General features: G+C 45.9%; 1 protein-coding gene across 1 annotated transcript; it reads left to right on the top strand.

The window, feature by feature from the left end:
- Positions 1–6,359: 6,359 nt before the first annotated feature.
- On the top strand, positions 6,360–21,762 carry LOC141740203 (D-beta-hydroxybutyrate dehydrogenase, mitochondrial-like). The gene is made up of 4 exons (XM_074578474.1): positions 6,360–6,816; positions 14,276–14,428; positions 17,249–17,379; positions 20,716–21,762. The coding sequence occupies exons 1-4, from the start codon at positions 6,468–6,470 to the stop codon at positions 21,061–21,063; spliced, it is 981 nt and encodes a 326-aa protein (XP_074434575.1). The 5' UTR covers positions 6,360–6,467; the 3' UTR covers positions 21,064–21,762.
- The last annotated feature ends 4,468 nt before the right edge of the window (positions 21,763–26,230 follow it).

The following is a 26,230-nucleotide window of genomic DNA, read 5'->3' as shown; positions in this document are numbered from 1 at the left end:
AGCATCGTCCGAACGCTTAAACCTTGCGCAGAGGGGCTGAAGAGCACAGGCCGCTTTTTTCGCCTGCAGAGGGAAGGTGGGACATGTACGGGGATAATCCTCTTTTCCTGCAGGTATAAACAGGGCCCATTTTTCCACTGTGCAGGCTGCCATCTCGTGGGCATCGTCTGGCATCTTCCTGGAAATAAATAACGACTCCCAAGTGCTAATAACACGGCACTGTCAATATTCTGCTCTGCTGATCTAAGAAACCGCACAGCTTCAGGCCCCCGGCTTTGGCAGATTATAGAGGAGCAGAGATGATGGAGTTGTTGAGCTGGTACCACGGCTGGTAGGATAGATTTTCCATAAAAATAACAGCTTTAACGGGCCGGTGTGGAATACTAAGGTCGGAAAGAGCAAGCTCAGCGTACTTGTTACACAAAAGCTAAAACCCCGCTGCCAATGTCACCGTATGAGCTCCAGGCTACTGCTGTTCTGTCACTGCATCGATACAATGCAATCAGGCATCCCAAAGGAACGGAAATCTTTGTATTGACTGCATAAAGCTTTGGCTCCGGTTCAGATGTGGGACAACCAGAGTGTCCTGGTTCCGGTGGGGATAGGGTTAACTTTTCCTGGTATTCCATGCCATGTGAGCCATGCCCACCCTGAGCTGCCGGGGGAGGGGGCAGGAAGTTGCTGCTTAAAAGCGGGCTGGGGCGTCCCGGTCCGGCCGGCAAGCGGCGGGGAGCGGTGGTCCCGTAATCGCGTTTGTATATTCCCCTGTCCGTGTTGTTGTTGTTTGCCTGTTCCCTTTGCTGTTCTGTTAAACTGCCTTTGTCCCAACCCAAGAGTCTTGCCTTTTCTTACGATCCTTCCTGTATTAGGAAGGCACGTGCGAGCGGCACGTGGTTCTTTGTTGCCATCTGAGGCTAAACCACGACACAGAGCTAGCTTAAAAATTGCTAACGGACCCGGGTGCTTTCATGAGCACCCTGTCCTCCCAGGGGTAAGCTATGCCCTTGGAAAGGAGGGAAGACCCTGGTGTTTTCTTACTGATTTTTTAGGATATAGCAACTCGAGTCGGATTTCACGTTTCTACCTCTTGCATTGGGAGAATCTGCAGTCAAATCAAGGTAAATGTGTCCTCTGTGCTTTTCCAGGCACTTATACAATATTAATCAAAATTACTGAAAGTTAATTCTGGGCAGATTTGGAGTGGGATATTTAGGGCTTGGGTAAAATTCTTTTAGTGTTTGCTAACGCTTATGCTGGATCAGTTTATCAGCACTGAACTGATTTTGTATCTACTCTGACACCACTGGCATTTCCCAACAGTCCGACCGTGTAAGGGCTTTTCATCATACGGAGATGCTCGGGAAGAGCCGCCGTGTTCAAACACACGCTCTTTCTCAAACCGAGTTAACTTTTAACCAGAGATAAATCCTAATCTCGCAATGCTGTACCTCTTTTTCAGTAACCCTCAGGTTCAAACCAGTTTACCTGTTGAATCTAACTATGTCCGCACTGTGTGGCTAAGGTGAAAATATGTGCTGGAGGAAACCACTTTGATTTCAGCACTTTCTAGCTCTGGTCACCAGGAAGAGAAGGAAACTTGATCTCCCCTCATCCTCATCCTCCACCTCCACTTGAAGCTCTCCATTCGCTACACTGTGGTAATCCTTCCATGCTAGGAATGGGCATGAGTCAGCGTGGAGAAGCAGTCTAAGCATTTTTACTCCCTTTTGGGTCATTTTGTGGTAGCACTTTCAAGTCAGAATGATCCAACATTTGTCTTGCAAGCTAGAAATGAGACAAAGCAGTGTTTATTTTTTTGTCTGTTCCTGGAATGTAATAATTGGAAGGTACAGTGTGTCTTTTCACTTTCCACACTGTCCATGCACAAGGGTACACCAGCTGAACCATGGCATATCTGTCCCTGAGCCAGGGGTGTTCCAGTTTAAAGAGGATCAGTCACTTCAGGTTAGAGAAGGCAGCAGATTTTTCTGCTTCTAAGAGAATTTCCCTCCCGTCTCCCTTTCTTTGTTTGCTACTACTCCAATACTGCCAGACAGGACTTAATCCTAGGGACTTAACAAAATAACTTCTGACAAATGGAAGACTTCATCTCTGGAATAGACTGGGCATTGCACGCAGTGACAGGTATTTGAAAATATTTCACGGGTAGAGATATTCCTGCCTTGCCCTTTAAAAGGAAGCCATCTCCCTTTTATGACACGCTGAGCAGTACACGTGGCATCCTAAATCTGTTTTGTCAACTGAGGCCAGGGTTTTTAAAAATATGCAATAAGATCTTAATACAGCTCATCACATTATACAGAACCAGACATCCTGCTTAGTCTTCAAAGACTTGATATTCCCCATGCACAGCCCACATGCAACTGCTCCTAATTACATGCAATGACAGCCTTCAACTGGCTCCCTTCCTTTGACACCACCGCAGCGCGTTCACTGGCTGAGTCCTGAACTAGGACGCACAGCTTGCCAGCTCTAAAAACTGCAAGCGTTTCTGTTCAGAATGTCTTTGGCTGTCTAACTGCACCAAAAATACACTATTTTAATTTTCTTCCTGGAAAGCTAGTTTTACCAGCCCTGAAATGCTCGCCTGCAGAAGCAGATTCAATTTCAGCTTTTTGGGTGGTTGCAGCAAGCACTGTCATTTGTGTGTCAGCATTAGAAGGCAGGAATGTATTTTGCTAAGCTTCTGTCCAGATGGGCTGGTCAAGATGGATGAGTTTCATGTTTTTTTCTGTTGGGTAAGGCTCATTTTCACTCTACTGGTATCAAAAAGTCCCCGCTAAGGTCAGCAGCATGCTCTGCTATTCACTGTACGCTAGCAAGAGGCAAGCTAAACGGTCTGGACTCTGAGCTGAGAAGACACAATGGACGGCAAGGAGAAGCGCGTGCAGCACAGCCAGCTCCTACGGGTCAGCAATCCTGGTCCCGTGCCCTGGAAATCATCAGCCTGGCTTCAAAAGCATGAGAATGTTAAGCAAAAGAGGGGTCTGTGTCTATCGTTTCCTAGGTTTGCCTGGTTATTTGGAGCTTTTAGGAGGCCGTCACAGTCTGAGCATTTTTCTGAAGCTTTGACAAAGACACTTTCCACCAAAAGTGACTCCTGTGAAACCAAGTGTGGCTCTGCAGTTACTTGAAAAGGCAACAGATTTTCATCTTTGCTTCAGAAAATAAAAATAATGACTTCCACACGATGCTGGGGAGTTGAGGCTGCAAGAAAGACATCAAAAATCATTACTCCTCCTACCCGCTACTGAGAGTGGGTACCACTGAGCCTGACAGATGGCACATTTTGAGACAGCTCCAATTGGCGCTAAGACCGCCAGGAGGAGTAGAGGTATGAGGGGCTGAGGGAACAGCAACAAGAGAATGGGTAAAATAAACAGAGGTGAGAAGAGGCAAAAAGATCAGAAGGAGAATACGGGAAGAGAAAAGCTACGTTGCCCCTCCCTTCCCTTGTATCTTGATTTCTACTGGAGCTACGCTCGACAAAGATCTGCGAGATTATTTAAATGTCCTGTAGGAAGCTCTGCTCCCCACAGCCACTGACCCTCATCTCAGGAACTAGGTAAAAAGAAGATCTTTCTCCTCTGAAGTCAAGCTGCAAGTCCTGGGGGGCACTGGAGGAGCACAGCCCACCCCAGCTCTCCTTTATCGTGGTCCTTTCCGGCCAGTGCCTGAGAACAAACTGACAGTCCTTCGGAAATGCACCCTGGTTTGAGGGTAGGGACAACATGGCAACACTCCCCTGCTCAACAAAAAGGTTATAGCGTCATTTTGTTCCACCTAATTTCCTTTGGAGCAGTAACTGAAGAGTTAGTAAGATCTGAGCAGTACTGTTTTCCAAGAGGAGCCTAATCTTAAATACCTTAAATCCTTAGTTTTGGCACTTCTGGAAATGGCCTGATTTTCCAAGGTGTGGAAGAACCGCAGCCACTGTGGTCCTCAAGGATGCAGCACTTGACTATCTGCTTATCTAATGACCTAAGAAGAGATTGTGATGCCTCTGGGAAGCTTGTTCTTCAGTTTTTAACTGCAGCAACTTGTTATTTCACACTGTGAAACTTATTGGGTGACTTAGAGGAAAACTTTAAGCGTTGCCATTCCCAGAGAGGCTTTCAGGAAGAGTGGCAGATCCCTGGGCATGTCCTAGGTGTAGACTTGTTCAGACCTTCATCGGTATCAGCCTCCTCACCTCCTTCTGCAAAATCCAGACCTTTGCTTAAACTTGCTACAGGAAAACAACATCTGACTTGAATTCCATATGAGGTAAAGCAGACTGAGATAGAGATAAAAACTTAAAGAGTTTTTATTTAAAATGAGTTCTAAAGATGAAAAAGGGATTTCAGAAACTCAATATCAATATTAACACGTATGAATGTGTATGTGTGTCTACAAATACATGTATGTATTTGAGTTAGGAACAGAACAGTATTATCACAGAGGAAAATCATTCCAACAAATAGAGAAATTCTACTGCACATAGTCTGCACAATGGACCTAAGTGGCCTCATTTTCTGGACTAGGTAATCACAAAGTTGTTTCTAACTGTGAAGGATACAGTTCTAATCCATAACTTTCAGGCCAAATTATTCTGTTGCTCTGACAACATGCCGCTCCTGTTCTCAGACGGGAGCGTGCCACGTTTGTGTGCCACATTTTTAATATCTTTTGAAGTTTATTTGGAATCGAGACAGCAGAAGATTCAGAGGTTAGTTGGGTCACCTTTTATTCTTCGGGAGAATGGTTTTGTCACTGTCTGTGATCTTCCTGTTATTAACGGGACGCGAAAGCTGAGAGAGTGGAGACTGGCAGACGCGGGGGAGGGGTGGGTAGGAGGCACGGAGGAGGTGAATCTGGAATCCCTCCCCATCTTTTTATGCCGGAGGGAACCAGACAGAGAAGCTGGCTGGAGGACAGGCTGTCATCAACTCTCATGATTTTGAGGGTTGCATAATATTTTTTAAATGTAAAGACAAAGCTTTGTGACTCATATAGTCGCAGAAGACTGAGTGATCTTTAGAAGGCTAAAAAAGGGCAGCATCTCCCAGTGTGATGGAGCATGATCAAATAAATCCAACCGAGGACAGGTATCTGGATATCTTCTTCTGGGTTTAACCATTCTGCTTCCTACTTTGTCTTCCAGCAGCAAAGCATAACCTCCTCTTCCAAGCCACTTGAAGCTGCAAGTGCTATTGCGCAATGCCTGCCGGAGACCTGAGCATTGCAGAAGAGAGAGAGCAGTGAACAACTTAAAGCTAAAGTAAATCCAGACAGACGGGCAGCCGACAAGAGTAAAGACACTCTTTACTTGGCCTCGGCCCATGGAAGAGAGATTTAAACAATTAATTGTTCCCTTTCTCCTTAGAATGGCATTCAAAGCACTCTATTTCAGAGCAAAGGGCTCCCCATGCAAACATGAAACGCAGCTGATTGCAGGGGCCAGTGCCATTTCTGGGGACTCATGGACAGCAAGGCACCACCGGTTCTGAAACCCTTCTGCCACAACCAGGTACAGCCAGTATTTAAGACCAACTCCTAAAAGTGAACAAGGCTGACTGTGGAGCTACAGTGATGCAAATTAGGCAAATATTTAGGATCATCCCTTCTCCTGGTGAGTCCTGCTGCTTCCTCTGCTGCTCTGTGTATGTCAATGAATGACTCTGGCCCCTTTGTGTTTTTCACAAGCCAACTTTAAATCACAATTAATAAAGGCATCTGGTTCTTTCAACCATTTCATTTCACTCAGAGGAGGCAGATATGACATACTATCCCTTCCAATCGCTGCTTGGAGAGTTTCTCAGATGAAAGAAAGGGCAGAGAAAACACTGCCTAATCAAATTTCTCCTGTAATCTTAGCTCTCAGGGATCTTTGTTCAGCAATGTGTAACTGTCATTTTAGCCTATAAGAAACAGACGTTCTCCTCTACCATGGAGCGTCTAGAGGCACCCGTGACATGACACAGTGGACACAGACCTGGGCCATCAAAAACCCGCATCAATTTCATACTGTACTATAACATATAACAACTATAACATAGTCATGCAGCTGTATTAGAAACCCCCGTCTCGGGGATCTACGAATACTGGTGCTGCTTTCATTTCACGCCCTGTGGCCAGCCTGTAGCCATTGGCCTGTGCGGAACCCAGCTCGGCGGAGAGGTTGAACAGCCGCTTCGGCGACCGCATTTCGGCACAACCCAACCCCCCCTTTTTGGCCGCACAGACCCAGCTGACAGCCCCCCCGCGCCATCCCCGGTGGGGAGAGACCCCCACGAACCCCGGGCACCACCAGGCTGCCGGTCCCCCGCCGCTGGGAGGACCCGGGGAGCGGCGGGGCGAGGGCGGCGCCTGCCCGGGGGAGGGGATGGCGGGCGGGCAGGGAGCTCCCCGCGGCCTTCATCCCTCCCTTTCTCTCTCCCAGACGGCGCGGCGGCGGTGCGGGCAGCATGTGGGCTGCGGCCCCTCTCCTCCTCCTCCTCCTCCTCCTCCTCCTCCTCGTCCTGCTGCTGCCCCGGCTGCGGCGGCGCGGGGCGGCGGGGCTGGAGCCGGCCGGGCGGGCCGTGCTCATCACCGGCTGCGACAGCGGCTTCGGGCACCTGCTGGCGCTCCGCCTCCACCGCCTGGGCTTCACCGTCTTCGCCGGCTGCCTCTGCCCCGGCGGCGACGGGGCGCGGCGGCTGCAGCGGGAGGCGGCGGCCGGCGCCGGCCGCCTGCGCGTCCTGCGGCTGGATGTCACCCGCGCCCGCGACGTGATGGCCGCCAAGGAGCTGGTGCTCAGCCACCTGCCCGAGAGAGGTGAGGCCACCCCTGCGACCACCCCGGGGGAAGCGGGGGGAGGGACAGGGGCGGCGGGGCGAGCCCGGCGGGCAGCGGCAGGACCGGCGCCCCCAAAAAGTGGCTGGGAGGGGCTGCCGGCAAGGGACAGCTGGACTGTCACGGCGCCACCGATGGTGCGAATGGCAATTACTGCCATCAGGGATAACAATGATAATTTTATTTGGCCCGGCAGCACACAAAGCGGGGCCTAGGCAAAGACGCCGAGGGTGGAAAGTGGGTGCGCTCTCCAGGGCGCCCACGGGTGACTGTCACCTCTCTGCCACCAGAAGGGGAAACCCCCGAGTGCGGGGGGTCCCGGGATCCCTCCCCAGGTGTCGGACAGGAGGAAACTGCGGGGAAAGCGGAGAAGAATGAGTGTGCGCGCACTGGAGGCGATGGGAAGGTGATGCACTTCTGGGCATGGCTTGTGGAAGTGGGAATAAATACAGAAAATGCAGAGAGAGCGGCTGCCACGCCACACCGAACCACCTGCTCCTCGGGACTACTCAGGGTCTGTCACGCTAGTCCCTGGAAGGATCACTTAAAAGGAAATCTGTCAGTTATACGGGGGGACACCCCTGGATCAGAGCTTGCTCAGGCTCAGAAGTAAGGTTCCCTCAGAATTACAGACAAACAGTTCCTGCTCACACAGGGAATATGAACGGAGAATAAAGCACGCGGGACGATGATGAAATGCAAGGCCTCTGCCTGCCTGGCTCATCAGCACGAGAAGTGAAGAAAGAAAAAGCCTAGGTGCTGCTCATTAAGTACGTGTATTTATGGTTGATCTTGACCTTATCTCACCAAGAGGCAGCGCGTCCCCCTCTCAGGCTCTTTCCCAAGCTGCAGAGACAACGCCGATGTCTCGCAAAAGCCCTTACAGGCTCGTAGGACTGGGTCATCTGAAACTCTGGGTTACGGATAATTTATCCTGTAATTCTGGCAGCTTAAGCAATGGTCATGTTCATGCTGTCATGTAGACTTTTGAGTCTGCAGTAACTTGGGACCTTCAGGCTTAGGGACCTTCAGATCAAGGCAAGTCACGCTTAGATATTTCGGGGATTCCTGGAGGGGCCAGGAATGACACTTTGGGCCCAGCTGGTGTTGAAACGCAGCGTGAACACACGTGCGCACGGACAGGGGGTGTCCTGGGTTGTCAGTGAGGCTCTTCCACCCCTAACGCAGGGCTGGGCACGCACAGGCACAGCACACCTTTGAGGAAACCTTTTTCCTCTGTCGGCCGGCTCTTCTGCTGCAGCATTTTGAGGGTACGCTGCAAAGGCAGAAAAGAAAATGTAATTTTATAGGTCCAGATAGCACATACGCCATTTGGGAAAACTCCCAATTATCAAGTAATCTTCCTCCTAAGTTTATTAAATAAAAAGGAGCAAAGGAGCTATTTTAATGCCTGATATGAACGGAGTGAATGCCACGAGCCGCCTTCATAATTTATAAAATATAGGGGCAAAAATATTTTTATCTCAAATGTAACAAAACTGGGAGGATACTCTACTTATGTGGAGTCTTTAAGCAAAAGACTTCAGCAGGAGTGTTCCTTCTTGGCACCTCTGAAAACAGACGTGGTATTTTCTTTGGTATTTTACCTTTATAAAAACAGTTTCAATTAGGAGTTCAACTGAAGGTTATCTCTCGTATTAAGCAATTTATTTGTCAAAGACAGGAATTGTAATTTTCTTACATTTGGATCAACGATTGGCTTCAATGAAATTCTTTTTCGTTAGGAAAGAGGATTCTGAACCATCTGTAATTGCACTTATGTTCTGAAAGCACCTAGAGGATTAGAAGAGTACGTGACTGCACAGAACATTTTATCTGCTACCCAAAGGGTGGGCAGCGAAGCGTGGGCCTCAGTGTCCCACCAGTTAAGGAACGCTCCGTAGTGAAATCTTAGGACGTTTTCCCTGGTGGATCACAGACAGCAGCATCCAGGGCCTACAGCAGAGGACTAACCATGCAGAAAATCAAGTACATGTTGGATATTTGTAATAAGGAGAACAAAGAGCAGGTGGTGAATCCAGTAGACTGTTTTAAAAAAGCATTGGACAGACAAAAAAATAATAATCTGTTGTTGGGTTTTGCAGAAACAATTCAAAGCGATGCAGGAATCCAGTGGATTGTGCTGAAGGGTTATACTAGATCATAGATTATCTTACTTAAAAGCTGTGAAAACATCCACCTTTAAAGCAGGCAGTGTTCTGGATGTCGATTTTAGCTTGTAAGTGTGATGGACAGTTCTGCCTCTGCCTGTCTCTCCCTCGCACTCCCTCGGAACAGGATCATTCTGTTCAGCAGCTCTCTGGAGAACCTGAGACGAGGCATCCGTCTCTGGCAATCGCAAGGCATTTGCTTAGGGATTGTTCCCTCCCTGCGCTTTATGCCATTTTTACTATAATCAGTTTGACTCCGGTACCAAAGGTGTAACGTACATCACATCGGCATGCTGCACTTCTAAATTCAGATCACTGAAACATTCTCCTCTCGCTCCACAAATAGTCACAAGGAAACCGCTTCAGCTGTCTCCAGGTTTAATGGTAAGTGCGCAAGGGCTATGGATTCCAAACTAAAACCTCAGAAGATGTACCAAAACAGAGAGGAAGCAGGTAAACAATGCTCGCTTTCTGCATGCTGTGGTTGAATAGCTCGGAGTAAATCCTGGATCCTGGTAAAGATTAAATATTTATTCTTTACGATTACAGTATTATCCTTTCCATGGACTGTGCATCTCAGACAGGTATGACTTTTTGAATGTCAGATGTTGGCAGATATGCTCTCTTCCAAGTCATCTTAATCTGACTGATAAGCCAAAATTTTGTCCTTTATCTTAAATCTTTTTGTGTAGTTGATGAAAATACATGTTTTCTCACGTTTGTTACGCCTCTATACGCTATTTTCCTGCTTTGAAACTTGCAGAATGCTCTCATTTCTGCTTGTTTTTCCGTAAACCCCATCGATCCCGGCCAGCGTCACGTACTCTTGTTCCAAACCTGATATATGGACAAAGCAAGAGAGTTACAATCTAGAACGCAGGGCTCTCCAGACAAGAAGCTGTCAATGAACAGAGGCTCAGAGGGCTCGAGGGCTTCTGGATCTTTTTCTTTGGCAGATCTCAGTTGCTTCAAACCTACGCCCAAGTTGAACAGGCTGCAGTTCTACACTGTAAAGCCTGTATTTTTTTGCCTAGACTCCCCATGAAAAACCTAACCCCCTAATTGTGGATTCCACTGGATGTGAGGGTCACTCTCTCCCACTGACTCAGTTCACCGCGTGGAAAAGCACGAGAATTTCCTGGTTCTGGGGAGAATGAGTCCAAGAAGCTTCGCTCAGCAGTTGCTGGTGGCAAGGAAAGTCACGGAGGAACGCTGTACTCTGGCATTTCCTGGGCCCAGGATAAGTAGACTTATAAAAATCTAAAAGTCTTTCTGCTTTAAGTAGACTATTCAGTATAAAATGTACAAAAAATGTATAAAATCTCAGGAACAAATCACAGTACTCCATACACCCATATTTTAGCCCAGATTCCTATTCAAATAGACTCATCCTCGCAATGAAGACAACCACAGCATAACATTCCGAGCAAAGGATGGTACGTATCTGAAGCTCAGGAGTCTCAGCTGGCCTGTTACCATGAACATCTTGCATCGCCACAGATTGGCTTGATCCCTCTCTTCATTTTTTCAATAGGAATATAGCAAATCACACTCTCCTTCCTTTGGCCGGTTTCCTTTACCATTGGATTGGAATGTTTCAGGAGAGAGCCTGTCATTTTTGCCTGGGCTCGGGTTTAGATGATAAACCCTGAAGATCAGTGATGCCAAGAGTACACGTTCAAGTTTAGAAAATCTGGCGGAATTCAGATATTATCTGTGTGTAGGCACCTACATAGAAACAGCCTGATTTTCAAAAGGTTTTGCAATTGATTTTGCAACAGCTTGATTGACTTGAATAGGAAGAGGACTTCTCCAAGCTTCTGGAAAAACATGAGGCATCTTTTAGGCCTAAATACGGACTTTGGGTACGTGCCTTTTGGTCAGCCTGTCTTGAAGTAGAAATTAGCTGGGAGGTTATGTGAGAGCTAGTGTTCTTCTGAAAGCCTCGCTAATCTTAAGTTTGGTTTCCTAAAGTGATTCTTTAGATCCCCTGCTATAGCTCTTAATCTTTGTCGTCAGGATCCATTTTCCCAACGCAGACATATCAGTGAAAATCTCTTTGACGTCCAGTTCTGCTTTCCAGTTCATTTATTCCCTGCCTGCTGTAGCATTTTCTGAGACCCCTCTTCCCAAAGAGTGCTCGGATTGAGTTTTGTTTTGACAGCCTGAGTAATTTTTCCCTTCCAGACCAAACATCATCTGCTTTCTCCTAACGTGTCTGTGCATGGGCACTCTGAGGAAATGCGATGTCTTTCTCCTTCTGCTGTTCAAGTCTTCCTTGTGCCTCTTCCTGCTATATTTCCATCTAAAGACTATATTTCTCAGGTTACCTAAGCTGCATTTTTCTAAGCAAATATACAGTATATTTGGTAGGCACATTTACAGCATGAATTTTTACCACAAACATTTCAGGAAAGGAAGACCAAAGCAGATTCGAGGACCCTGAGCGCATAGCTGGGCAGGTTGTTTCTCAGGAGGTAGGAAATTTTCTGAAAAAGTGGCATAAGGGGATAATGAACTGTTCGTTACTTGGGTAGAATGTTGCTAATTGATTCAACTGACCAAAGTGGCAGGAAAATTTGTGGAAAATACCAGAACATTTGCCATTCGCCAATGCCAAAACGTTCTAAGAAACAATATGTTTCGCTTGAGAGCAAGCAAAATGTTTTGAGCTGACCCTGTGCAAAATCTCTTTTTATGTTTTACTTACTCTTCTCTTTGGAAAAGGCTGTTCCAGTTTAACTGAAGCCAGTTTTTCTCCTCTTGACTTTTGATTTGGCCACTGCACAGGAAGAAGGAGCTGATACTCTGTGAACTCAGCCTGTTTATACGTACAGACACTGGCCTCACCACTAACCACCTGGAGCCTTTGAAGTGCATGAGGGAAAGCTGGCAAAGAGCTGGAGATAAAACTTAAGCCCTGCAAGCTAAATTCTGCGTTTCACAGTTTAGAGAAAAAGGAAGGAAATAAACTGTCTTAAGTCTAATGGCCGTATTTCTGAAGCCCTAATGAACTCGGGGGTGTGTGGAGCAAGAGTTCTTGCTGTGCAGGATGCAGTGGCAGAAGCAAAATGACGTATTTTTTTTTTTTAATTAGAAAAGGTAAAGCTGAGAAGATCAGGGAACAGCTTTTACAGCGATGCCAGGCTTCAGTTTGTGTTGTGTTACAGTTAGCTGATGTAAAAATAAACCCGAGTACAGAGACCTCCAGCCTTAAGTAGAAACAGATGGGGTGTGCAGCTACTCAGTCCATCTGTAGATCAGATCATGTGCAAGTACAAAAATATTGATAATTAGCTTTTGCAGAGGACTCTCTAATCCATTGCTCTTGAAGCATTTTACAAGGAGGTCAGTCCCACGGGGCTAGTTCCATTTTAAGAAGGATAAATAAAGCCACAGAACGATGGAAAGGCCTGGAACAACAGGGCAGTGGCAGGAGGAAGAGAAGGAAGTCGAGGGTGCCCAATTCCAGTGGTCCATTTTTTGGTCCATTTCCTCTCCTCCCTCCACTAGAATTTGGGGCAGTAGAAAAGAGGTGAGTACCCAGGAAACTGCTGCGTTACGAGGACAGCAGTCGGCCTGTATCTAAAGTTATAAAAGAGGTCCAGCGTCAAGAATTGCTGTGGTAGCAGACCTGAATGATGAGTTATTCTCTTTGGAGGGCAGAGTTATCTAAGTTCTGTGTGGTAAGTTCCTGATTTGGAGTGTTTTGCTCTGCAAATTCACTGAAAGAACTTTGTCTATTTCTCTGTTTAAACACCAATTTCATTCCGTAGTATCAGAACACAAGTAGTGTATACCTGTTAGGAAAGCTTACAGAGGTTTGCTTTACAAACTAATTTAAAAAATGGTCTGTTTCAGCTTTAACTACTGTTGTGAATGAAATGCTGTATTCGCAGCTCTTGGGCTCTGGAAGGACGAAGGTGCCATGAAATCATCGCAATAGCTTTGTCAGAGAAATCAGAAAGAAAAGAGTTCAGCCCAAGGCTTTCTGCAGCACCTTCACCAGGGTGACCAAAGGTCCCCTGAGAAGATCTTTGCCACCATGGGTACCGGAGGCTGCAGCTGGGTTGGCATCACAGCCATGCCCCAGACCCTGTGGCCAGAGGAAGGGAGAAAGGCACGGTGACCCACTCTGCCTCACCGGAAACCTAGGCTTGGAGATGCTGCAGAAAACCATCATTTGCTTCAGACACATACAAGAATTCTTGGGGGGGGAAAAAAGCATAAGCAAAATTGTCAAGGCGGGCAGAGACAGGCTGCAAACTTAGGTATTTCAGTGCAAGTCAGGCTACCCTGTGCACTTCTTAGTTACCCTGCTGGTCACCCTAGTCATATCTCAGTCAGGATTTGAGGACAGAAACAGAAATGTTTTCAAGACCACTGTGTCACTCAGCGCTTTACCGTACAGCTACAGAGAGGTGCTATGAAGGTAAGAACAGGTCAGCACGTGAGCTCCAAGCTGCAGGCACTGCACACATCAATGAAAAAGCACTTCCACCAGTCGCGGTTATTAGCACCGCAGAGTGCTCGCACGAAGCCTTCTCTGGCTTTGGGCTAAAGGGCTTGCGCTTTCCGGCAGAGAATTGTGTCAGAACAAGCTTTGCTGCCGATAAATTTCCGCTTGTAAACACTGGAATCCCACTGCATTTCGAGGGGCTGGGCTCCTTAGCACCAGAACCCATTGTTATGTGGGGAATAGAGTTGTCCAAGAGTACAAAATGAAAAAAATAATACCGTAGCCACTGACCTTACTTGGTTACTTTACCCAAGTGTGCTGCACCCATGTACCTGATTCTGGCTGATTTCAGAAGGCATCAAAGCTCAAATCCTGGAAAAGGAGCCAAGCCTTAGGCTCCTAAATTAGTCAGACACTTTGAAAATATTACCCCTTAGCCTTTAGACTGCTTAATATAATTTTCACAAAGCTCCTCATAGCACACGGTGGGATTAAAGTAATTAAAATATCATGGTACACCACATTGGCAGTAAGATATAGTCTCCCAGATCATGTTATTCATAAATAACTTAAGACAACTATATAAAGTGAGTTATTATTAAATAGCACTGAGACTTATATAGTCCAGACAATGACCACAATTACATTCCTTCATTAGACAAAGCATGCCTGCACTTGTAAGTAGAAAAGACAAAAAGATAACACAACTAAAAAGTTGTTTCCAAGGGTTCAAATCACTAGTGTTGTTTTGTTGCCTAATGGTGGTTGTTTTGCAGTGTAAGATGCTTGTTGAGACATTTCTCTCCCGTAGGTTTCTGGGGGCTCGTCAACAATGCAGGAATATCAACATTTGGCGAGACAGGGTGGCTGTCTATGGAGAAATACGAAAAATTTGCAGATGTGAATCTTCTTGGGAGCATCAGGACAACCCTGGCATTTCTTCCTCTTCTAAGGAAATACAAGGGTAATGCTAATCCACTGTTATTTAGAGTTGTAGAATAATTAGCTTACTATAATCAGGGTAATGTAGCATCTATAAAAGAAGCCTTAATTGTCTCTCATTGAACTGAAATGACAGCCTCCTTCTGTGTGGCCTGAAAGAGCAACTTGATCCTGAAAAGAGGGTAAAGTCATAGGGGGAAAAATACCTTTAAAGATTCTGTTATTACAATACATAGAAGAAAGTATTTACAAATAATGAACTCTCTCAGTGTTTCACTCAAAACAGAGAGGAAAAATGCTAACGGTAGATCATTAAGCCCAGGCAAGACTTTGTAAGCACTGACAATCAGAAAACACAAAGATCCAATAAAGTCCTGCTTAACTTTATTATTTAGGCTTTACTATTTTACTGTTTGGCAATTAGGATGGAAGGATTAGGAGGAAGGATGACCCTGCAGAGGTGAACTAGAGACTCCCGCCTTCCAGTTCCAGGCCTAGCAAGATCCTCTTGTGACCTTGGGCAGTAAATTTCAAGTATGTGAACGAGTGCCGTACAGAGATGCATGAGTATCCAGGGGGATAAACGCATTTGCATGGACCTCCGTACGCGTGGGCCTTATCCTTTCTTCTGAGAAGGAATGGTTCAAACAGCCCTCTACAGCATGGCAGCGTGTCTCAACTGCTTTGCAGTTTGTTCCCTACCTGTCCCCATCTCTATTTGGGAAAGAAAGACACCCTTTTCCTTTCTGCCCCTTTTGCTTAGCTTGTCTATTTAAGTTGTAAGCTCTTTACGGTGAGGATTTGTTCTGTGTGTATACAGCATCAAGCACAGTAAGGGCTAGGTTTCATCCAGAAGCCCCAGATGCCACCGTTCCACAAAATGTTGGTAAGATAAAAGCATCCCCTTTTTGGCTACTCCGCTGCTTTCTGCTTGGTTGCCTTTGGTTGATGATACTCTGATGCAAGAAGAAAAGAAACTTTAAAATACGGCAAGCTGGATGTGTTTGTGTAAAAGAATGTGCTATTGCATATACCCAGTGAGCGTGTTATGTGGCCATTACACACGGAGACATCACTTTTTTTCTGTGATGTCCTACTTATTGCTAAAACTCTGTGATGCTGCTCCACCAGAGGCATTTGTCTGACTTCATGAATTGCAAGGGGTTACTTTGAAGTGAAAGAGACTAATCGTGTGTGTGATATTAAGCACATGCGCAAACTTTTAGAAGATTTGGGTCTGGCTGGTTGCACGTACATAGTACCTTATCTCAAAAGACCGCTCTGCATCACACTCATGGCTGTCAATGCTGCCTTTATTAACTGCCCGCACTCCATTTTCAAGTCCCATCTATGTAGGAGAGGAGGCCAGGGCACTTCTAGGAAGAATCTTAGGCTTCCTGTCTCCTTCCTTGCAGGAACAGCCAGGACATCTTATAGCTCATGGTTTTGCGGGCAGCAAGCAACCTCTCCAAATGAAAAGCTTGAATTATGGATGTTGGAGCATCCTCCTGGGAAGGCTGGGTTTCAGTTACCTTAGGCAAAGAGACGAGTTAAATGACGTGTCCCACATCCTGGGTTTGTGCCCCAAATCACTTCGCTACTGGATAAAGGAGGCGGAGGTCATCCTACCGCCCAGTAGCTGTGCTCTGAAGCAACGGGCTGACAGCCATTTGAGGATGAGCACCTTTTCCAAGAAAAACTTCAAGATTATTAATACTTGCAAAGGGAGTTATCATCCTCCAGCCTAGAATTCAGCATCCTACTCTGAGAGGAGCAACGTTTCCCCATATCTTTTCCAGACGGCTGGGCCAGCTGATGTAGCGTCTTGATCAGCAAGCTGGTAGTTGTTCTGTTGTCGTATGTAAGATTGATTCCAGACGCTGTGTAGGAAGGCAGGGAACCTAATTCAGAATGACAGATTTCACTGCATTCCCATGATACCATTTTGATATCCCACAAGCCTATAGCATTTGGTCAGATGGGGGCCCAGACGTTCTCTGCATCTGTGACAGCAACAGGAATGCAACTATGTTCTCTGTATTGTTAGCAACGAGGCCATCTTCTCTCTCACCTCTGGTATTTATATATCCACATTCACACATTTCTTACTCTATGGTATGACTATGTGATAGAAGTTTACAAGTAAACAGTGGAAATGAACCACAGCGCAGCGCCTCAAATCAGAAATATCTGCTATTTAATGCATGCCTGCACTTGGCAAGAGTTATGAAGGGGAAAAAAAGCAGCACAGATCAGGGAAATCACAGCAAGGCAGTGTAAGGCTGCACACATTTTGTCAAGTCACCTTTCTCTGGTGAAGCTTATCACCGTACAGTCCATTTTTGACTTTATATGCACAGCTGTAAGCCAGGTCTCAGTGCAGAGACATCATTAGCGCAGAAAAAATGGTATTAGTAGTCATATATCCACTGCAGGGAAACAATCTGCTCCTCTCCTCTGCAGTCCTTCTCCTATTACTAACGTAGTCTTTTATTACTATTTTTCAGTCTGAAATTTTTAGGGGACCGCATTGTTTCCATCGCTTTCATCCTGTCTCAGACTCAGGAGGAACAGGCAGCACGTTGGGAATGTGTTATGCTTTGTCTAGTCCAGCGTCTGTCCTTCCGCTAGATGGAAGGAAGATTTTTGCGTGAAGTTCTCTGCTTAACAGAGCTGACCGTGCTGGGACTGCACACTTACACAGCCCAGCTTTGGCGTACTCTGTAGTAAAACAGCATCATGCCAAATGCCACATTATTAGCAGTTCAGAAGACTCGAGTAAATCAATTCTATGTTAAAGACTGGGAGTGAGGTTATGTTATTTGCACTATTTTCTTTCCAGGACGTATTGTTTTCATGTCCAGCATTATTGCCTATTTTTCTCTGGGAAATGGCATTTATTCTATGACCAAGGCAGCTGTTGAAAGATTTTGTGATGCTCTAAGACTGGAAATGAAGAAGTTTGGTGTCCGGGTAAGTGACGTAACAAGTAGCTGTTGTGTGAAACTCCCTGCTATTTCTAATGTTGATTTTCATATGAGAAAGAGAGAAGTTTCACTCCTGAAACTTCCTACAGAGCAGAAATGCATCTTTTTTGGGGGGAAAAAAAGCAAGCGACTTGCACAATGTGACAGACAATGGTGTGAGAGTGGAAATTTTGGCCAAGGGAACAAGAACAAGCGTATGGAAAACAATATATAATCTCGTACAAAGTAAGCTCCATGCATCTGAATGACAAAGATGAAGATCAGAGCTGAATCCGTGGGTGCAGCTTCCCCTTGGAAAGGGGTGGTTTGTCTATGGCTAATCAGTCAGCTAGAAATCACGGAGGAGAGCAGACCTGGGTGATGTTTGCAGTTCTGAGAAGCTGTGGGATAGCCCATCTTCTCTTTGTGCCAACGCTGCAACTCCCACCCTTTCTCCACATCCTCTACGCTGGAGAAACTTCGCGAGTCAGGTAACGGAAACTTTTCTCTGGAAGCAAAGAGCCCAGATGTGAGCACTCTGCAGCGAGAAGGGAGGCTTGTCACCTACCCGAGGGGTTCTTTCTCTCTCTCGTGTCACACAACATCAGTGCTTAGAAGCGCCTTCCTTTTTGCGGGAACAGCTTGAGTGCAAGAGGCAGTATTGTGCAGAGTAATTATATTTTTATTCTCTTAACCTAAGAGGCTCTAAGAGTGCTCTTAGTGCCCTGTCTAAGCAACACTGATATTCAAACCTGAAGCTTAGATCACTAAGTAGCTTCACTAGGCCTTTTCCTTGGAGTCACTCCACTGCTGAAACACTCTTCTCAAGCACTAAAAGTCTTCCCTAAAGGATTTACATCAGTGTACTCTTTACGTACACAGATTTACAGCATTGTTCCTAAGCTTTGTGTTGGAAGAAATTACAGCTATGCATCTATTAACTGCTCCTCTCGGATAAATATAAAATGCTATAAAATGCAAGTGATTTTACACATCCTAATACCACACAGCATGATGAGGATTTGAACCGATTAGCTGAGGATAATCACAAATGCATGGAAGAGCTTAGTTTAACAGGTTAGCTACTCTGGTCGTTTTAGGATTTTTACTGTTCCCCCACCCCCGGAATAGCCCCAGCACACAATACAGTGAGCCAGGCTGACAAACATTCCCAGAGTATCTATGAGAGTTATTTTTCTGTTTCTCACTGTGTGCAAGGCACTGTCTGGCATTTGCCTCAGAACCTATCCTGCAGAGAGCCTGCAGAATACACGGTCCCTCTTCCCTGTGCTCCCCTCCCCTCCTCTGCCGTTCCCTTTGCTCCTTCAGGAGAAAGTCGCCCAGAGGTGGCAAGGAACAGATGGAGCTACGGCTCTGTCGCACTGAACTCTGGCCAGGCAAGCTGGCTGCCTACAGGAGACGGGGTATGTGTCTGCCATGAGAAAGGCTACAGAAAATCAAGAAAAGGGGGAAAAAAAAGTATAATCTCCTTCTCTCCTAGACAACTCCAAAAAACTCCAAAACATGAAGTTTTCAAAACCCTTTAGTTTAAAATAGATGAGGGAAGTTGACTAGTGGCATTAGTTTGGCTAACACTAAACAATTCTGAAAATAGCACCCAAAAGGAGGGCTCCCAAGGATGCCCTGTGACAAACGTGCCTGAAGCAGCATGAGATGCCCCCAGCTATGGGTGCTGTCTCTCTGCAGGAGCTTACCCGCATCCCTTCCTGCTCCCCACATACAGCGCCTGCTCCTCAGCCCCTCCAGCGTGCGGTGTGACAATTGCTGTGCCATGCCAGCACTGACACACAGGTGGTGGCCTCTGGTGGGTGGGCTGGTTGGCAGATTGGAGACATTAAGGCGATTCTGCCCCACTACTCTGTCCTTGTGAGACCCCACCTGGGTACCCCACTGCGTCCAGCTTTGGAGCCCCCAGCACAAGAAGGACATGGACCTGTTGGAGCAAGTCCAGAAGAGGCCATGAAAATGCTTAGAGGGCTGGAGCACCTCTGCTATGAAGACAGGCTGAAAGAGTTGAGGTTGTTCAGCCTGGAGAAGAGAAGGCTCCAGGGGGACCTTAGAGCCCCTTCCAGTACCTAAAAGGGCTACAGGAAAGATGAGGAGGGATTCTTTATCAGGGAGTGCAGTGATAGGATGAGGGGTTACAGTTTTAAACTGAAAGAGGGGAGATTTAGATTAGATATTAGGAAGAAATTCTTTGCTGTGAGGGTGGTGAGCCCCTGGCCCAGGTTGCCCAGAGAAGCTGTGGCTGCCCCATCCCTGGAGGGGTTCAAGGCCAGGCTGGACGGGGCTTGGAGCAACCTGGTCTGTGGGAGGTGTCCCTGCCCAGGGCAGGGGGGTTGGAACTGAGTGATCTTTAAGGTCCCTTCCAACTCTAACCATTCAGTGCTTCTATATTCCCACAGACTTTCCAGAGAACACCTGTCAGATCCCCAAGTCTTTTACACAGCTCAACACTGTTTTTCCTCACCTTGTGTTGTAGTCTTTAGAAATCAAGTCAGTTAAATGCCATGGAGTTTTTAATGTTGCATATCTACAAATAGTTGGAACATGCCCACTGCTAACTGAGGAAAAGCGTGCGCACTGTGAGTGCTCAAGCCTGCTCTGAAATTCCCCAGAAGCCTCAGGAGTTAGCAGAACAGTAGCAACACCACATGCAAAGAAAACAGGCGGAACAGCAAAGGATTTGTGTGCTTTCAGTTTAAATCTACATGCACAGAAATCTATGGAAATTTGCTAATGACCAGTGAGAGCTAGACCAGGACCTTTGGTACCCTCTATACATGGCTGACAACACCTATTTTCCTTTTAATTACACTTACTTGGGGAAAACAGCCGTTCTTTCCCCAGGACCTTCTAATTTTCTTTGACATCTCCTTTTGTCCCAAACTGGGGCAAAAAAATCACCAATTGCAACATTCGCCACTAAGTGAAAAAGCCAAAGTATTCCACTTTGGAGACATCAAAGTCATACTGAAATGCTTTGTCTCAGTATTGTCAAAACATTTATACCATTAAGCATTCTATAAAAATCAAAGATGCGCTATTGCATCCTGTGAAGGTATGCTGAGTAGTCAAAACAAGAACATTAACATCAGAGCGAAATGAGGAAGTCAGAATAAAGCACCTCTGCAATCTTAAATGTTTCACGGGAATATATTTGATTTCAGTCAAGTTTTCAAGGTTAAAATTTCAACAAAGCAGCATTTTCTGTAAGAAATCTGTCTACAGAAAGCTTTTGATCCGTTTAACTGACTATAGTATTTAATCAAACTGAGAATGACTGATTGCATCTTGATAAAGTTTTACACCTTGCTTTTAGGTCTGTATTATTCAGCCAGGAAATTATGCACGCTCTACAAAAATCCAGCCGCCAGTCAGTGCCGAAGAGATTTGGAATGAACTCAGTGAAGAGGAAAAGGCAGTTTACAATAAGGAGTACGTTCAAGAGCGGGCAAACTTTTTCAACCGCATTCTCAGCGAAGGAAGCGCCAACGGCAGTGAAGTTGTCGATGCTATGGTAGATGCTTTAACGTCCCCTGCACCCAAGGCGCGTTACATGGTGGCGAAGCTGAAGGAAAAAGCGCTGGTGTTTGTGTGTGCTTTATTCCCGACCGCTGTGATGGATTGCGTTTTGTCTTACGCTCTGAGTAAAGTAAAACTGGCATAGCCTACGTTGGTACTGGTCAGTGACTCAGGCGGGGTAGTTTTTTTAAAATGTGAAAGCGGGGGCTGAATCTAATACCCCCAGAGATCGGTGTAATGACACCAATTAACTGATACAAACTTTGGAGGGTCTCCCTAGTCAGAACTGTTACTTCTTCATAGGGAAAAACACACAGGACCTCATGTGAAATTAATACATTTGTCCAGATAACTTTATTTCTCCCATGTGGAAAAAAAAATATGGCCACTCTGGCTACTTTAGGTATTACCTAGAAAATTTAACGCAGCTTTTTCTAATGCAAGACCAGGTTACTGTGTTACAGACATGATGGAGACAAAATGGAGCACATCCTACAGGGCAACTGCACACCTGAAATCATTAGAGAAGACATGAAAATACCTTATCTGTAGGAACCCGAGTAGTAATTTATTAGGGGCGACGGGAAGAGGTTAATGGAAAAGCTAGGAATGAGCAATAGACCTTGAAATACTTTGAGTGGAGTTAAGTGGCTGTAGAAAGTTAGGAAGTGACAAATAATAAAGTTGTAATACGGAAAGAGTGTCTTGGCTGACTACAGTTCAGTACTTTTTCAGGTGTTCTGGATAAATCTCTAAGAAAGCCAATGTGTCATGGACTTTGGAAAATAAGTAGCATATTCCGTTTAAAAATGAATATTCAATCCAAAATAAAATCTGTCTTTTACCTAACGTCTGGATTAATCAATGCGTTAACCTAAAGTGTAGTCAGAGCGCGAAACACCGAGGTGACAGATACCAGTATGCAGTAGCAACCTGTAGCTTAGAAGTAACATATTCAGCCTGGAGCTCTGGTTTTGCTATTGTTATAGGGAGTAAGGTCTGATGAAAAAAAATATATATTAACATGAACAGGAAAACTTTAGTAACATGCATCTACGAGAGTAATTAAGCACAGTGGCTTCATTAGCAGTCTCCTGCTAACTGTTGTGGAAGAGATGGCTGGTTTCCACACACACAGTTTTAAATTTGGCTTGGTTGTGGCACAACACAAAATCCAAGAATTCTGGGAGCAAAAGAACCCAGAATAGCTGGGATAAGCTGTGGTGACACTGGTAGATACAGAGCAACATCTTGGAACATTAGCCTCTCCCACGTCAGGTCTCCTGTATCAAACCAAAGACTCTGCTGTAAGTTGACCTAGTTAACTTTTTGGTCTGAACCAAAAATCGCATCCTATAACTGGGAAGTCTTTCCTAATTTATTTAGCTAATTACTGAGAAAAGTTACTCTCTGTCGTGGCGGGTAATTGGGCAGTCTGAGTCAGGAACATAGGCAAGATGAGCAAACACACTGCCTATTCCAGGTTCTCTCCTGACACACTCAGCAGTGGAACAGCCATCCTACTGCACCTCGTTTAGATTGTGACTTCCCTCCAAATGCTGGACCCATCCCTGGAGCTGGCACTGGCAAGAGGACAAGCCAGGGCACCCACCTGTTCCACAGCCGGTCAACAGCAAGATTATCAGATGATTATCATCCACTCTCCTCACTTAACCACAACTGAGCAAGGCCAAGCAAGGGAATAGGAACAAGGCTTATTCCGACTGAACCAATTGATTTCGTGTACGGGAATTCCCCCTGCTTGACCTCGGGGATTTCAGCAGCCTTACGTTGCTTTGGAAGAGTTGCTTTCCTGCTCTTAGCCATTCTTTGTGCAGATTACCCTTCCTTACAGTAAGCAGCACTGAACTCAACAAACAGCTTTGAAACCCAGATGTTTCTCCATCAGGCCCAGGATTGGCCTGATGCTTCTCCCTGCCTCAAAGACAACGTTGCTTTCCATTACAGGGTTTCCCTTCTATCTGCATTTCTAAGAGCTACTGCAATAAGTTGTAGCCGAGAGCCAGCACCATCAGAAGACCTGCCTCCCAGACACTGACGACATGAAATAACTTCCAACTGAAAATTCCTCCTTGATTCGCTGTCTCTGTGGTGAAGCATGTGATCAATATTTCAGTGGCCGCGTGTAACATCAGGTGAGCAGCACTCCAGAACATTTATTCCTTTGTCTTGAGAACTAAGCACTTGCAGTGCGTAGTATCTCACGTGGGATACAGTGACAGGCCGGATGAGAACAGATGGGACAAATGAAGGCAGTTTGTATTTTCATTGCTGTCTAACCTGACAGCGTGGAAGCTAACTGAAAAACAGCTACAAAATCATTATCTTTCCTCTTCCCCCTCAGTTTTTTAATAGTATGATCTGCATATAAAGAACTAATCAAGAGAGAGTCAGAGCTCCGGTTATTAACAGGCCCGATGCGCTCCCACTGAAAGTCATCTGGAACCCTCCCACAGTTATATGTGTTCCAAGGCACACCGTTAGACAAGTACATCTCAAAAAAAGTAGCGGGAATGATTCCAGAGTCCCTGGGCTTAATAGGGAAGAGACCCTCATAAGAAATGGTGATGAAAGGGGTGCAGCGCTCCCTCCTCTTCCTGAGGTCTCGTCGGGTACAGTTACGGGATTATTAACAGAAGCTTTTGGTGAATAAACATTACTAACCAAGTCAGTGACCAGCTCCGAGGACCCCCGGAGCTGTCGGCTCTTCAGCTGAACTCCTGCCCACCTGTGTGTCACTGGAGAGCTCTCCCGACTCGAGGGATCCCAGCCCTCATCCTGGGGGAGCACATGCCGGGAAGCGCACAATTCCTGGCCCACCCCACCATCCCTTGTGTTACTCTGCCAGATCCTCAGGTGAGGAGTGCCTCCCTCTTGCCCAGTAACCCTGAAATCACCTTTACCTCAAGTTAAAGTGCAGATGCGTACAAGAAGCCTGTGTTTACAACATCTAACATAAGCCACAGTTACAGTGTTTCAGGAAAAACTTCGGTGACAAAAATAAAAGAGAAAAAAAAATACTTCAGTGACACTATTCTTAAATCTGAAATGCTCCTCTCCAATACCCAGCCAATACCCTGCTGCAGATGCTTTCCTGGGATTGTTTTTCTATATAGCATTCATCTCAGATTGCATTCAACTGAGAACTTCTTGGCAGAACACATTAGCTTTTATCACTACTCATTTTTTATAAGCCCTGCTGACAGTTTGGGAAAAAATTTAATTTTCCCTTTGAAAACAGCCACCACAAAAAGAGATGCAGCTTTCCCCCCAAGTCTCTTCTCGAGGGACACAGTATCAGGGACCTAACAAAGTACGTAAGCAGACATGATACCACAGTGGGTTATGGTGCACTCTACCAGCCGTATGGACATGCACATCACACACATGGATTTTACAGAGGTTTGCTCAGGAGGTAAATTCCAGCCATTGTGGGGCTTTCTTACTAAGCACTTGCACAGAAGAGAAAATCCATGAAATAGCTGATGTAAGGGCTTATTCCTAAGAGTGCATGTTAATTGGCAGAAAGAGTAAGCATTGTTTTTGACAGCAAGCAATTACAGAAAGAATGTAAGGAAGGGCAAAAAAGTTAAGAAGCTAACAGTAAGTTGTGCATTGATCCGAGTGATATTAACAGCTTCATACAGTGTTATCAAAAAAGACACAGGGCGGAGCCCAGGAAACACACATATAACTCAAGGAGTAGCAGGGTGTTACCGACCAGCACAGTTTTGAGGTCGTTGTGCTGCTGCATGAAACAAAGACTATCTCCAGAAGTTCACTGTTCCTTCTAGAAGGGGACTATTCCCCTAACTTGAGAGGGTGCAGAAACACCCCCATGGCAACTCGCCAGCCCAGGCTGTTCCGGTGGGTAAAGAGCTGCAGCCCTGCACTCACGGTCAGTGTTGCTGTGGGCATCACCACCAGGTACACACTCACATCCCCCTCTGAGCAGCGGCAGCAGCACTGCACTCCCACCGCAGTTTTACTGACACTTAGCAACCCTAACAGCCTGATTTGATCTCGCGCTCCCTCAGCGCAACTCACAGCTAGCTGAAACAGTCCAGCCAACCTTCAGAATTAGCCAAATGCATATGTTTGTGTCATTCTCCCAAGCTGGCAAATCTGAACAAGGAGATTTTGGGTGTAATGCACCATGCAGCAGATTTTTTGCAGTAGCATCAGAATCCGGAGAGATGAGTAACAGTAATAATTACTTGCGCAGTAAAAGGCTTAAGTAAAAACCCTGCAATCCCCAAGCACACCTTCCAGCTGAAGTCAGGCCTGTCACCTAGCCCAGCTCCCACTGATACCAGCAGGACTCTCGCGCCAACCAGCACGAGAGACCTTATGGTGCACAGCCTCCTTCCAGAGGCCTCTGGGATGTTTGCGGCATCCTTGCACTTTTACATCAACATATAAAAACCAGCACAATACAAATACAGCACGCGATACTGCGGATGACAGCTATATTATTCCACTTGTTCCGTACAGGGACTGTGCAGTGCTGTCAGTCTGGCACCTTCTGCCAGCACCAAACAAAACTTCACAGCCTTTATATTTCAAACACTTTGAAGCAGCTATTCAGCACTGAAATCTTTTCATGCGTAATTAGACCATTTTGGAGCTGTAAAGTGAGTATATCAATAAGGGGGGCTTTACCTATCGTGATGAAGCATGTACATTGTAAGAGCAATTGAGGTTAATGTTTAAGAGTGTGTAAAACAAGGGGAAAACATATATGCTCCTCAGTAATAAGTGTTCTTCGGAATAATTCCGGGTAGGAAATAGTTTACTACTGATTATCTCATTATCAGATGCTGACACGGTAGGCAAAACCTATCCGCTATGGGCTCCACAGATTGCATTCATCCAGGTAACCATGAAGCCAGTGGAGCACCTCTGGGATTGTCCCAGGAGCAGACATTGCATTTAATGTGTGCTACTCTGCCATCATGAATATCTAAAGTAGCAGTGAAAAAAGGAGAATTCACCTTAGGCCAAGACACATGTGTGTCTCTGTTTGCGGCAACAGCAAAAGCAAAAAATCTCACACAGAACAGGTAGGGAAACATCTTCTGCTGTGTCATGTCTGCAGCGCCTATTTAGTGTGACCGAGGAGAGAGAGGAGACGGGCCTGGGGGATATATTTTCCAAAGAGGAAAGTGGTCCACCAAGGCAGAACAGCGTAAGACTAATAACCCAGCCAACTTGTGCTACAAAGTGCTAGTGTGAAATAGCCACTTGTACGGATGGCACTCCTTGCAGGGGGAATAATGAAATTCTTTATG

This window comes from Larus michahellis, chromosome 3, assembly GCF_964199755.1.
Source record: "Larus michahellis chromosome 3, bLarMic1.1, whole genome shotgun sequence".
In the NCBI taxonomy this organism is placed as follows: domain Eukaryota; kingdom Metazoa; phylum Chordata; class Aves; order Charadriiformes; family Laridae; genus Larus; species Larus michahellis.
Note: the sequence above shows the minus strand (reverse complement) of the source record. Positions and strands in the feature narration are given on the sequence as shown.

Bases quoted from the DNA above. Each gene is read 5' to 3' on its own strand.
- LOC141740203 (XM_074578474.1), top strand. From the start codon at position 6,468: ATGTGGGCTGCGGCCCCTCTCCTCCTCCTCCTCCTCCTCCTCCTCCTC. The intron at 14,429-17,248 runs GTAATGCTAATC...TTTTCTTTCCAG, and splicing joins TCTTCTAAGGAAATACAAGG to GACGTATTGTTTTCATGTCC. The intron at 17,380-20,715 runs GTAAGTGACGTA...CCTTGCTTTTAG, and splicing joins TGAAGAAGTTTGGTGTCCGG to GTCTGTATTATTCAGCCAGG.